At 36.9% G+C, this 13,339-nt stretch overlaps 1 protein-coding gene across 1 annotated transcript; it reads left to right on the top strand.

Annotated features, from left to right (window-relative positions):
* Positions 1-3,229: 3,229 nt before the first annotated feature.
* On the top strand, positions 3,230-4,162 carry LOC106020828 (olfactory receptor 5B3-like). Its single transcript, XM_013110702.1, has one exon. It carries the CDS (start codon positions 3,230-3,232, stop codon positions 4,160-4,162), a length of 933 nt encoding a protein of 310 aa, XP_012966156.1.
* Positions 4,163-13,339: the final 9,177 nt, after the last annotated feature.

Here is a 13,339-nt window from a genome sequence, read left to right as displayed (position 1 = left end):
TAAATCTCTAGGGATATCCCAGTCTACATAGTTTTTCTTGTTCTTCATGCATTAGCTTCTTAAATAACAACATGCTTGATGTCTTTTTTCATAAGAGTTCATCTATGCATTTGAATGGTATTCACTGTTATCTCTTTCATGGCCACCTTGTGACTGAAGATTTTCTGTCAAACTTCATGCTTGGTTAAGGAAAAACACTCAAAGGTAAAAGCTATATTAACAGACTTTTAATTGGTGTGATGTCATGTAGACTTGTTATCTTTTTCTTCAGTCACAAGGGATAAATTTTGTGAGATATGCAATGTTCTCATTTTTGATCTGTAAGAAGGCAAGTGAGTGACCCTTCTTTGAAAGAGGAAGACTTTATAGACTTTAAGAAGTAGATTCCTATTATTTCTATTTCCTCTGTTCTTCAGTGTCTCAGATAGCATGAAAATATTCAATCATTACCTAAGAAAGATCTGTGTAACCAGCATTCTGTAGGTGACTTGATGATCTCATACTCACTGTTGGAGTTATTGTTCTTTCTTTAAAAGAACTGATGGTCTTATACATTGCATAACCTTTGTCAGTGAGACTTGAAATTTATGGAAAGTGAGTTGGGCAATAACATTTACAGTGAATAATGTTAAAAGACAAAGGGATGATGGAAACAGTTTCTTTAAAAGAACTAAGTGGGTTCATGGCATGAATGCAGAAAAGTTCCATCTTATGAAATGTAGGTATTCTCTTAACACATTATGTCTATGAACCTTTCAAGAACTAAGACATACTGAATATCTGTGAATGTTGTCTATTTCATATTTATGTTACTACTGCAGAAAAAGGCATAAGAAAACACAAGAGTATCCGGGTTTTGGTGGTGCATGCCTTTAATCTCAGCATTCAGGAGGCAGAGGCAGGCAAATCTCTGTGAGTTTAAGGCCAGTCTGGTCTACAGAGCAAGTGACAGGATAGGCTCCAAAGCTACACAGAGAAGCCCTGTCTCAAAATATCAAAAGACAAAAAAAAAACCAAGAATAAGCTAATCTGTTTGAAATTTCAAAAATGCTGAGTGATTCACTAAAAAATACAAACAGTTCCCTTGCAATCACACAGAGAATCATTACATTACAAGAGTGTGGAAGTTATGAGTTCAATGCAGCTATGAGGCTTAAAAATAACTTGAATTTTTCAAAGTAAAGAAATAACTTTAGAAAAACTGGTAAATTCTTAAATGTTGAGTTTCTTCAATAATACCTCCAAAATCAATAATAATAAAAATACCTAGTTATACATTCTTGTGCAAATCTCTTATTAACTGCAGACTATAACCGGAAGTATTCCGATTTTCAGTAGATTGCTGGTGGTAAATAAGTGTTTGTCTTAGGTAGATAATCTTTCACAGGCTTCAACTCAAGGAAAAAAAACTGCCCTTTTTGCAGTCATTTTGAAAGCATGAAGCAGGATGATAGCTTCATCTTAGGAATTAGGGACCTACCTGAGTGGTAAAATAAACTTCTGTATCGAAGGAGACAAAACAAATATAGGAGTTGAAACATTGTTATTATACGACAGCCACATCATACCAAATGATTTCATAAAGTAGAAGGCACTTGTAAAAGATATGTGACAGACAGAGAGCACCATAAACTGTTAATTTTATTTTAGTATTGGTAACTTTAGTATGGTGTGACAGGATGAAGGAAAGAATAAGTTGATGGAAAATAGACATTCACTAACTGAAAATATTCTTTTCAAGGAAACTGGATCCTGGGTAATTGTAGTAATATCAACCAATGTTTTCAGAGGGAGCAGGAACACCCTGGAGAACACAGATACTCAGTGGTGCTACTGTAGGAGGAAAGACAACTTGAGGAGGAATAGTGTCCATATACATCAAATCAGCACAAACAAGATCACTCTCCTATCCAAATACAACATGAAAGCTAACAATTTCTGGATGTGATCAACATCAACATTTTGCTGTCTTTTTGTCTTCTTAAAGTAGTATCCCAAGTTGGTCTAATTACTTTGTTTACTTTTCAGTGGTCCAGGAAGTTAGTAAGGACTAATTAATCCTACACAGTGGATGGATTATGTGTGGCTGTAGCTTATGATTACTGTCTGCGTCTTTCAGAACTGCATCAAGCTTAAGTGGTTACTATCACCTGAGTTATCCCATCATATCTACTGCACACAAAGATATACAACATCTTTTATCAAGATATCTGTCATTCCATATTCATCTCCTATTCTCATTAGTAAAATACGTTAGAAATAAACTCAGAATGATGTTTGAGAATAATTTTATTAGAGTTTGAGGGTAACACAGATAAGCTTCTAAGCTAGTAGCTGCTGTCCTAGGGAGATGGAGAAAAGGGAGAGAGAAAGTCATACATTTTGAGTTATATCTATGAAATGCTCTATGTTCAGCAATGGTAGTTTTTAAGCAGCTCTATGTATTCTTAGGATACTGTCCAAAATACAGATAAAAAAGAAGGATAATTAACTTAGTGGCAAGCCAAAGTAGTTATTTTATAGGACATTTTATTCCTGACCCTTGTGCCCTAGGAAAAAAGACTGTAACAGAAATGTGTACATAGAAATAGAAACAGAACTCTGTAACTCAAACAATGCTGAGTTCTTGCCAAGGCAGCCACATAATTATGTTTAATGTTATTTTCAATTTAATTACAATTCTGACTGAATTTTGCTACTTGAAAATCAGCAAATGTTAAATAAAGTCACAGCAGACTAGCCTTTCATATTTTAGTAATATGTGTAAATTGTTCAATTTCTTGCATTCTATAATTTACAGAAAAGCAAGTTCTAATACCATTGAGAGGAATCAAAGAGTAGTCACCTAAATTGGCTGTGTAGAGCACTCCTTGAAAAGTGACCAACAGAGACAATGAGATATAAGGATGTAAGAGGTAAATTTGGAGATCATCCACACAATAGTTTTATCATTATTAAATAGTTCCCATCTATTTACTAGTATATAGAATATAATATTAAAACTCGGTAGCACTCCATTAATAATCATTAAAATCAATTATATATAACCATCTTTATAAATAAAACATCAGTTTTGATTTGGGGAAAGGTCCATTTTTCCAGACAATCTCAAAATACAGATTGTTGACCAAAAGACCTATGTACTCACTTACGCTTTTCCTTTTAGTTCAACTTCTTCATCATCATGTTCTTCTTTACCCATGGCTGTGGACCATCTCATGAGTGAAAGATGACACTGATGAAGAACAGGACAGATGTGACACACTTTCTCCTGCTGGGACTCACTGATGACCCAGGACTACAGATTCCCCTTTTCATCACCTTCCTCCTCATCTACACCATCACCCTAGTGGGAAACCTGGGGTTGATCTTCCTTATTGTTCTGGACTCTCGTCTTCATACACCTATGTACTTTTTCCTAGGAAATCTCTCCTTGGTTGATTTTTGTTATTCCTCAGCTGTCACCCCCACAGTCATGACTGGTCTTCTTATAGGAGACAGGGTCATTTCTTACAATGACTGTGCTACTCAGATGTTCTTCTTTGTAGCGTTTGCTACTGTTGAGAATTATCTCCTGGCCTCAATGGCCTATGATAGATACACAGCTGTGTGTAAGCCTCTATACTATACTACTACTATGACTACAAGTGTGTATGTGTGCCTTTCTATAGGTTCCTATTTCTGTGGCTTTCTGAATGCCTCCATCCACATTGGAGACACTTTCAGTCTTTCTTTCTGTGGGTCTCATGAGGTTCACCACTTTTTTTGTGATATTCCAGCAGTTATGGTTCTCTCTTGCTCTGACAGACATGTCAGTGAGTTGGTTCTTGTTTATGTAGTGAGCTTCAATATCTTTTTTGCTCTCTTCATTATCTGGATATCCTACATATTCATTTTTGCCACTATCCTAAAGATGAAGTCAAGTACTGGATATCGAAAGGCTGTATCCACCTGTGCCTCACACTTCACTGCAGTCTCCATTTTCTATGGGACGATTATATTCATGTACTTGCAACCTAGCTCCAGTCACTCCATGGACACTGACAAAATAGCATCTGTGTTCTACACCATGGTCATACCCATGCTGAACCCTATGGTCTACAGCCTGAGGAACAAGGAGGTCAATAGTGCATTAACAAAAGTTTTGCTGATGGTAAAATAGTTTACATTGATTTATTTTTAATGTTCTAAGATGAGCAATGCTTTTGCTTTTCTCTTTTTCTTCCCATTGGAATTAAATTTCAGGACTGATTTTGTATTTCTGTAGCTTTATTGTATAGTAAAAGAAAAATATTGTATTCATGATCATAGCTATGAGTTTTTGTGGTCTGTTTGACAATATTCCTAATGTAGGATATTAATATACTCTTTTAATGGATTATTATTTAACTGTAATCTTTTTATCAGCAAGATGTTGTTAATATTTTCAAAATCAACTAAAATCATGAATCTATATATTTTATATAAATGGATTGTGTTGAAAGAAGCTTAATATACACATTGCTATGCTGACACATGCTATGGGTTATGATATAAATACAACTAATGGCAATTAATAATTCAATTGTAGTCCACCAGGCCTCCAATGATGGATCATCAAAGTCTGTTACATCATTTGGGGTAGGGCCTAGGACCTCCCCATGTATCTAGGCTGAGAGAATATCTCTCCATAGGGAATGGGCTTCCAAAGCCCATTTATGCACTAGGTTTCCATTGCCAGAGGCTCCATAGTCTGTCCTTACCTCCCCACTGAAACCTACTTTCAGAAGGCCTGGTTTGGTCCTATGTTGGTCCCCTAGCTGTCAGACTGGGGTACGTTAGTTCCCACTTGTTCAGGTCAGCTGTTTCTATGGGCTTTCCCAGCATGGTCTTGACCCCTTAGCTCATCACTCCTCCCTCTCTACAACTGGATTCCAGTTCAGTTCACTGCTTAGTTGTGGGTTTCTGTTTCTGCTTCTATCAGCTACTAGGGGAAGGCTCTATGATGACATTTAAAGTAGCCACCAATCTCATTATTGGGGAAGGGCATTTAAGGTACCCTATCCACTATTGCTTAGATTCTTAGTTGGGGTCATCCTTGTGGATCCCTGCACATTTACCTAGTGCCAGATTTGTATTTAAACCTATAATGGCTCCCTCTATTAAGGTATCTATTTTCTTGCTCTCCTTCTTTATTCTTTCCCCAAGTTGATCTTACTGATCTCTCATGTTCTTCTTCCCTCCCTTTCTTCCCTCTTCTTTTTCTTACCTCCCTATCCCCCCCCCCGTGCTCCCAATTGACTCAGGAGATCTTAACTCTTTATCCTTCTCCATGAGATCATGTATGTCTCTTTTAGGGTCTCCCTAGCTTTGATGGGGTTGTGGATAATAAGCTGGTTATCCTTTGCACTATGGATATTATCTATATATGAGTGAGTATATACCGCTTTTGTCTTTATGTGTGTGGCTTACCTCATTCAGGATGGTTTCTTCTAGTTCCATGCATTTGCCTGAGCATTTCAAGATGTCATTGTTTTTTTTTTCCTGCTGAGTAGTCCTCCATTTTGTAAATGGGCCACATTTCCTTTATCCATTCTTCAGTTCAAGGGAATCTAGGTTGCTTTCAACTTCTAGCTATTACAAACAACAGTGCTATAAACATAGTTGAACTGATGCACTTGTGGTATGAATGTGTATACTTCGGATATATACCTAAGAGTGGAATTTCTGGATCTTGAATTAGACAGATCTTAACTCCTTCTCCATGGGACCATGTATGTCTCTTTTAGGGTCTCCCTAGCTTTGATGGGGTTGTGGATAATAAGCTGGTTATCCTTTGCACTATGGATAATATCTATATATGGGTGTGCCGAGAAGCAGCCATACTGATTTCTAAAGTGCCTGTACAAGTTTGTACTCCCACCAGCAATGGAGGAGTGTTCCTCTTTTTTAAAAGAAATTTAAATATTTTACTTTGGATTGGAATTTTGTATATTGTACACAAATACTGTATATGGATTCAATTAGAAATTAATTAGATAAAACATGCTGTATATACATTTCTAATATTGTTCAAGGTATTGTAAGTATACATCACATTTAACGAGGCATTGCAAATTTCTAGTCCTTGGAAGTTATTATCATTAGCTATATAGGATAATAAGGAAATAAAGGTTATTAAATAATCAACTATTACAATAAAACTTACAATCATACTGTTCACCAAGTCAAACAGAGATATATTTTAAAAGGACAAGTTGTCTTCAAACACTTCAGAGATCTATAAAATATGGCATTTAAAATGTTTTAATAACATAGGTTCTTTTTATGACAATGAGACACAAATCTAGTGCAGACAAGATGAAGGACATCAAAGAAACTCCACATTGAGTTTAATTTCTCTGGGACCAATGTCAGTCATTGGGGAAGAAAGTGCCCTTGCCTCAACATCTGACAGTATGCTGCCCAAATTTGACAAAAATGACACCAAAAGAGTGACTACAAACATTGCCGAGACAAGGCACAATAGTCCTTCAGATTATCTGCTTCACAGAATTTTCTGTCAGATATGCTAGGCTTATACACTGACATCGCAGAGGAATCTTGAGTGACTGCCCAGGCAGTCATTTTTCATTTTTTCTTTGAAATTACTTTTTTAAATCATTTTTTAATTTTAAATAGCTTGTTTTACATGTCAATCCCAGTTCCCTCTCCCTCCCCTCCTCCCGCACTCCCCTTCCCTCCCCAGTCTCCCACCCTATTACCAATTCCTTCCACATAGGGGATATCTAGAGTCTGTCATTTCATTCCTGGTAGGGTCCAGGCACTCCCCTAAGAGTCCAGGCTGAGAAAGCATCCCTCTTTGTGCTATGGGCACACGATGACTGTTTGTATTCCAGGGATAGACACTGATCCACTGCTCAGGGCCCCATAGGTTGCCCAGGCCTTCTCACTGACACTCACATTTCAGGGGTCCAGATCAGTCCCATGCTGGCCTCCCCGCTGTCAGTCTGGGGTCCAAGAGTTCTCCCCTGTTCAGATCAGCTGTCTCTACTGGTTTTGCCAGCCCATTCTTTGCCAATTTGCTCATCACTCCTCTCTCTCTGCCACTGGGTTCCTTGGGTTCAGTTTAGTGCTTAATTGTGTGTTTGCCTCTGCTTCCATCAGTCACTGGATGAAGGCTCCAGGATGGTTATAGACATCAAGTTCATTATCAGGAATGGGCAATCGAGGTGGTCTCTCCATTATTGCTTAGGTTGCCAATTGGTGTTATCCCTTTAGATCACTAGAGGTCACTCTGGTGCCTGACCTGTCTTCTAACCTATGATTCCCTCTTCCCCCTATTCTACCCCCACCCACTCAACTTCCTGTTCCCCCATGACCTACTCTCTCTTCCTCTTCTCCCCCTCTCTTCTTCCCAGCTCCCACTCCCTCCCACCCCTTGCCGTGTTCCCCATCCATTCAGAGGATCTTGTCTCAATCCTCTTCTCTTGAGTATTATGCATATATGCATATCTTTTAGGTTCTTTCCTGTTTCCCAGACTCTCTATCAGTGGAAGTGCAGACTGGCACTATCCTGATCCATGTCTAAAATGCATATATGAGTGAGTACATACCATGTTTGTCTTTTTGCGACTGGGTTACCTCACTCAGGATGGCTTCCTCCAGTGCCATCCATTTACCTGCGAATTTCAAGATTCCATTGTTTTTTTCTGCTGAGTAATACTCGATTGTGTAAATCCTTTTCCCTATTCTCTCCAGCATAAACTGTTGTTGGTGTTTTTAACTTTAGCCATTTCTGACAGGTAGAAGATGGCATCTCAGAGTTGTTTTGATTTGCATTTCCCTGTTGGTTGAGGATGTTGTTCAATTTCTAAATGCCTCTCAGTAATATTAGATTCTTCTACTGAGAATTCTTAATTTAGTTCTCTATCCCACCTTTCAGTTGGATTATTTGGTGTTTTGGTGACTAACTTCTTGAGTTCTTTGTATATGTTGGAAATTAGTCCTATACGGGATTGGTGAAAATCTTTTCCCACTATGTGGACTGCTGTTTTGTCTTGTTCACTGTGTCCTTTATCTATTAGAAGGTTCTCAGTTTCAGGAAGTCCCATTTATTAATTGTGGATCACAGTGTCTATGCTACTGGTGTTATGTTCAGGAACTGTTCTTCTGTACCATTTCTTTTAAGGGTACTTCCCACTTTCTCTTCTAAGAAATTCAGTGTGACTGGTTTTATTTTGAAGTCTATGATCCATTCAGAATAAAGCCTTTTGCATCACAATAGACATGTGTCTATCTGCAATCTTTTACATGTAACTATCCAGTTATAGCAGTGTCATTTTTTGAAGATTCTTTCTTTTTTCCATTGTATAGTTTTAGCTTCTTTTTAAAAAATCAGGTGTTTATATTAATGTGGATTAATATCAGGGCCTTCCATTTGATTCTATTTATCTACCTACCTGTCTGCTTTTGTGCTAATACCATGCTGTTTTCACTACTCAAACTCTATAGTAGAGTTTGAATTCAGGAATGGTGATGCCCCCAGAAGTTCCTTTCTTGTACAGCGTTATATTGGCTATCTTGGTTTTTCTGTTTTTCCATATAAAGTTGAGAATTGTTCTTTCAAGGTGTGTGAAGAATTGCGCTGGGATTTTGATGGGGATTGCATTGAATCTGTAGATTGCTTTTGGTAAGATTGACATTTTTACTATGCTGATTCTACCTATGCAAGAGCATGGGAGAGATTTCCATTTTCTGATACCTTCTTTAATATCTTTCTTTAAAAACTCTTAGTTCCTGTCATACAAATCTTTCACTTTTTTGGTTAGAGATAACCCCCAGGATATTTTATGTTGTTTGTAGCTATTGTGAAGGGTTATGTTTCTCTGATTTCTTTCTTAGCCTATTTATCGTCTGTATATTGGAGGGCTACTGATTTTTTGAGTTGATCATGTATCCTTACTGAAGTGTTTGTCAGCTTTAGGAGTTCCTGTGTAGAGTTTTTTTGGGTCAGTTATGTAAACAATCATATCATGTGAAAATTTGACTTCTTCCTTTCTAATTTCTATCACTTGGTCTCCTATTGTAGTCTTATTGCTCTAGCTAGAACTTCAATTACAATATTGAAGATATATATAGAGAGAGTGGACAAGCTTGTTTTATTCCTGATTTTAGAAGAATAGCATTGAGTTTTTCTCTATTTAGTTTATGTTGGCTGTCAGTTTGCTCTATATGGCCTTTGTGACATTTAGGTATGTTCCTGTTGTCCCTGATCTCTCCAAGACTTGTATCATGAAGGGATGTTAGATTCTGTTAAAGACTTTTTCAGTATCTAGTGATATGATTATGTGGTTTTTATTTTCCAGTTTGTTTACATGGTGGGTTACATTGACAGATTTTCATATGTTGAACCATCCTTGCATCTCTTGAAATTTAGCCTACTTGAACATGGTGATCATTTTTCTTCTGTGTTCTTGGATTCGATTTGCTAGTATTTTATTGAGTATTTTGCATCAATGTTCATGAGGGATATTGGTCTGTAGTTCTCTTTCTTAGTTGTTTCTTTATGTCATTTGGGTATCAAGATTATTATAGTCTCACAATAAGAGTTTGGCAATTATCCTTCTGCTTCCTTTGTGTGGAACAATTTGAGAAATATTGGTATTAGCTCTTCTTTGAATTTCTGGTAGAATTCTGCCCTGAAACCACATGGTCTTAGGCTATTTTTGGTTAGAGTCTTTTGATGACTGCTTTTATTTCATTAAGAGTTATAGGTCTATTTAAATTGCTTATGTGTTCTTGATTTAATTATGGGAATTGTTTACTATCTAGAAACTTTTCCATTTCCTTAAAATTTTCCAATTTTGTGGAGTTCAGGTTTTCAAAGTATGACCTGATGATTCAAAGTATGACCTGATTTCCTCCATGTCCATTGTTTAGTCATCTTTTTCATTCCTGATTTTTTAAATTTGCATATTTTCTCTCTGCCTTTCAATTAGTTTGGATGTTTGTCTATTTTGTGGAATTTCTTGGAGAAACAACTGTTTTTTTTTATTCTTTGTATTGTTTTCTTTGTTTCTACTTTATTGATTTCAGTCCTCAATTTGATTATTTGCTGGAATCTACTCCTCTTGGGTGAGTTTGCTTCTTTTTAATTCTAGAGCATTCAGTGCTATTAAGTCTCTCATGTGACTATTCTCCAGTTTCTTCATGTGTAGCAATTAGTGCTATGAACTTGTTAGCACTGCTTTCAATATGTTTTCTTACTTCTTTCCTTCCTTCCTTCCTTGACACAGGAGTGATGCTATTGAATGTTGTTCAATTTCCCTGAACTTGTAGGCTTTCTGTAATTTGTGTTGTTGCTGACCCCTAACTTTAAACCACAGTGATTTGATAAGATACAGGGGGTTATTCCTATTTTTGTTATCTGTTGAGGTTTGCTATGCTGCCGAGTATGTGGTCGATTTTAGAGGAGGTCCAATGTGGCACTGAGAAGAATGTATATTCTTTTGTGTTTGGATGGAATGTTCTATAGATGTCTGTTAAACCCAATTGGGTCATATCACTTCTTCTAGTTTATTTGTTAAGTTTCTGTCTGGTAGTACTTTCCAGTGGTGAGAGTGGGGTGTTGAATTTTCCCATTATAAATGTGTGAGGTTTTATTTGTGATTTGAGTTCTAGTGATGTTTCTTTTATGACTGCGGGTGCCTTTGCATTTGGGGTATAGTTGTTCAGAATTGAGATGGAGTTTTCCTGTGAAGAATATGAAATAACTTCATCTCCTTTGATTAATATTAGTATTAAGTGTAATTTTTAGATATTAGGATAGCCAATTCAGCTTGTTTCTTAGGTCCTTTCGATTGGAACATCTTTTCCCAACCATTTACTCTGAGGTGACATCTGTCTTTGAAGTTTCCATGTGTTTATTGGATGCAACAGAAGGATGGGTTCCGTCTTCATATCTATTCTTATATTCTGTGTCTTTTTACAGGTGAGTTAAGACTATTGACATTCAGGGAAATTAATGACCATTGATTGTTGATTCTTACTTGTTTTGTTGGTGGTATTTTGTATGGATTTCCCCTCCCCCTTCTTTTGGTTTTTGGTAATGTGAGAGCCTCTATTGCACATGTTTTTGTGAGTGTACTCAACTTCCTTGGGTTGGAGTTTTCCTCCTAGTATTTTCTGAAGGGCTGGGTTTGTAGATACATTTTGTTCAAATCTGGTTTTTCATGGAATATCTTGGTTTTTCCATCTATAGTTATTGAAAGCTTTGCTGGGTATAGTAGTCTGGGCTAGCATCCATGATCTCTAATGTTGGTAGAATATCTATCCAGGACCTTCTGGGTTTCAGAGTTTCCATTGCGAAATCAAGTGTAATTCTGAGAGGTGTGCTTGTATATGTTACTCGGCCTTTTACCTTTGCTGCTCTCAATATTCTTTCTTCAGTCTGTATGTTTGGTGTTTGATTATTTTTTGCTAAGGGGACTGATTGGTGGTTTTTTGGTGCAGTCTATTTGGTGTTCTGTAAGCTTCTAGTGCTTTCATAGTCACATGCTTTTATTGTTTGGGAAAGTGTTCTTCTATTATTTTGTTTAATATGTTTTCTGCACCTTCAAGATAGGTTTCTTTGCCTTCTATACCTATTAGTCTTAGGTTTGGCCTTTTCACTGTGTCCCATAAGTATGTTGTGTCTTCATTTTCATTGAATTCTAGAAGTCTTTACTTTCTTTATTTCTTCCTTTCTTCAGGAATGGTACAATTGTGCATTGTTCAATTTCCATGAGATTGTAGGGTTTCTTAATTTGTGTTGTTGTTAAAATCTAATTTTAAAGCATGGTGATCTGATAAGATACAGGGGGTTGTTCCATTTTTGTACCTGTTGAGGTTTGCTATGTTGCCAAGTATATGGTCGATTTTTTAGAAGGTCCCATGTGGTGCTGAGAAGAAGGTATATTTTGTGTTTGGATGGAATGTTCTACAGATATCTGTTAAACCCAATTGGCTTAACAGAACTAACTTCTGTTAATCCATTTGTTTCTTTAAGTTTCTGTCTGGTGGCCCTGTCCAGTTGTGAGAGTGGGGTGTTGAAGTCTCCCACTATAACTGTGTAAGGCCTTCTGTGTGATTTGTGTTTTAGTAATGTTTCTTTTACGAACATGGGTACTTGGTACTTGGGGTATATATATTCAGAATTGAGACCTCTTCCTGATGGATTGTTCGCATGATGACTATGAAATGACCTTCTTCATCTCTTTTGGTTGATTTTAGTTTGAAGTCTAATTTGCTCAATACTAGGATAGCTACACAAGCTCACTTCTTGTGTCCATTTGTTGGAAAATCTTATCCCAACCCTTTACTCTGAGGTAATGTCTGTCTTTGAAGTTGAGGTGTATTTCTTGTATGCAACAGAAGGATGGATTCATTCTTCATATCCATTCTGTTAACCTGTGTCTTTTCATGGGCAATTTAAGACCATTAATATTGAGGGTGATTAAGGCCTACTGAGTGTTAATTCTTGTTTCTTTTGATTTGTTGTTGGTGATGTTATTGTTTATGGATTTACCCCACTGTTTATTTTGGCTAGGTAAAGTTGGATTATTTATTTCCTATAGTTTTTTTAGTGTAGTTAACATCCTTAGGTTTTCTTCCCAGTAGCTTCTGGATTAGTAGATATGTATTTTTAAATGTGTTTTTGTCATGGAATATACATTTTCTCCATCTATAGTGATTTAAAGCTTTGCTATGTATATTAGTCTTGGCTGGCATCCATGGTTTCTTAGTTTTGGTAGAATATCTATCCAGGACCTTCTGACTTTCAGAGTTTCCATGGAGAAGTCAGGTATGATTTTTATAGGTTTGCCTTTATATGCTCCTTGTCCTTTTTCCTTTGCTGCTCTTAATATCCTTTTTTATTCTGTATGTTTGTGGTTTTGATTAGTATGTGGCATGAGGAATTGTTTTTGGGTCCACTCTATTTGTTGTTCTGTAAGCTTCTTGTATTTTCATTGGCATGTCTTTCTTTAGGTTGGGAAAGTTTTCTTCTATGATTTTGTTGAATATGTTTTATGCCCCCTTGAGTTGGGTTTCTTCACCTTCTTCCATCCCTATTATTCTTAGATTTGGCCTTTTCACAGTGTCCCATATTTCCTGGATATTTTGTGTTAGGGATTTGTTGGACATAAGATTTTCTTTGGTCAATGAAACTATTTCTCCTAGTGAATGTTGTGTTCCCATACCTTCTTCCAGTGGGTACAGGTGGGGTCTCTTCCTTTCCTGGTGGGTATGGGTCCAAGGTTTTCTTCTGGTGGGTGCAAGGAGGTCTGATACTCTAATGAGTCTCATGGTGGGTGCCCAC

The sequence above is a fragment of the Mesocricetus auratus genome, unplaced genomic scaffold, assembly GCF_017639785.1.
Source record: "Mesocricetus auratus isolate SY011 unplaced genomic scaffold, BCM_Maur_2.0 Super-Scaffold_4256, whole genome shotgun sequence".
Lineage (NCBI taxonomy): Eukaryota > Metazoa > Chordata > Mammalia > Rodentia > Cricetidae > Mesocricetus > Mesocricetus auratus.
The sequence above is the reverse complement of the archived record's forward strand: the minus strand, read 5'-3'. Positions and strand labels throughout refer to the sequence as shown.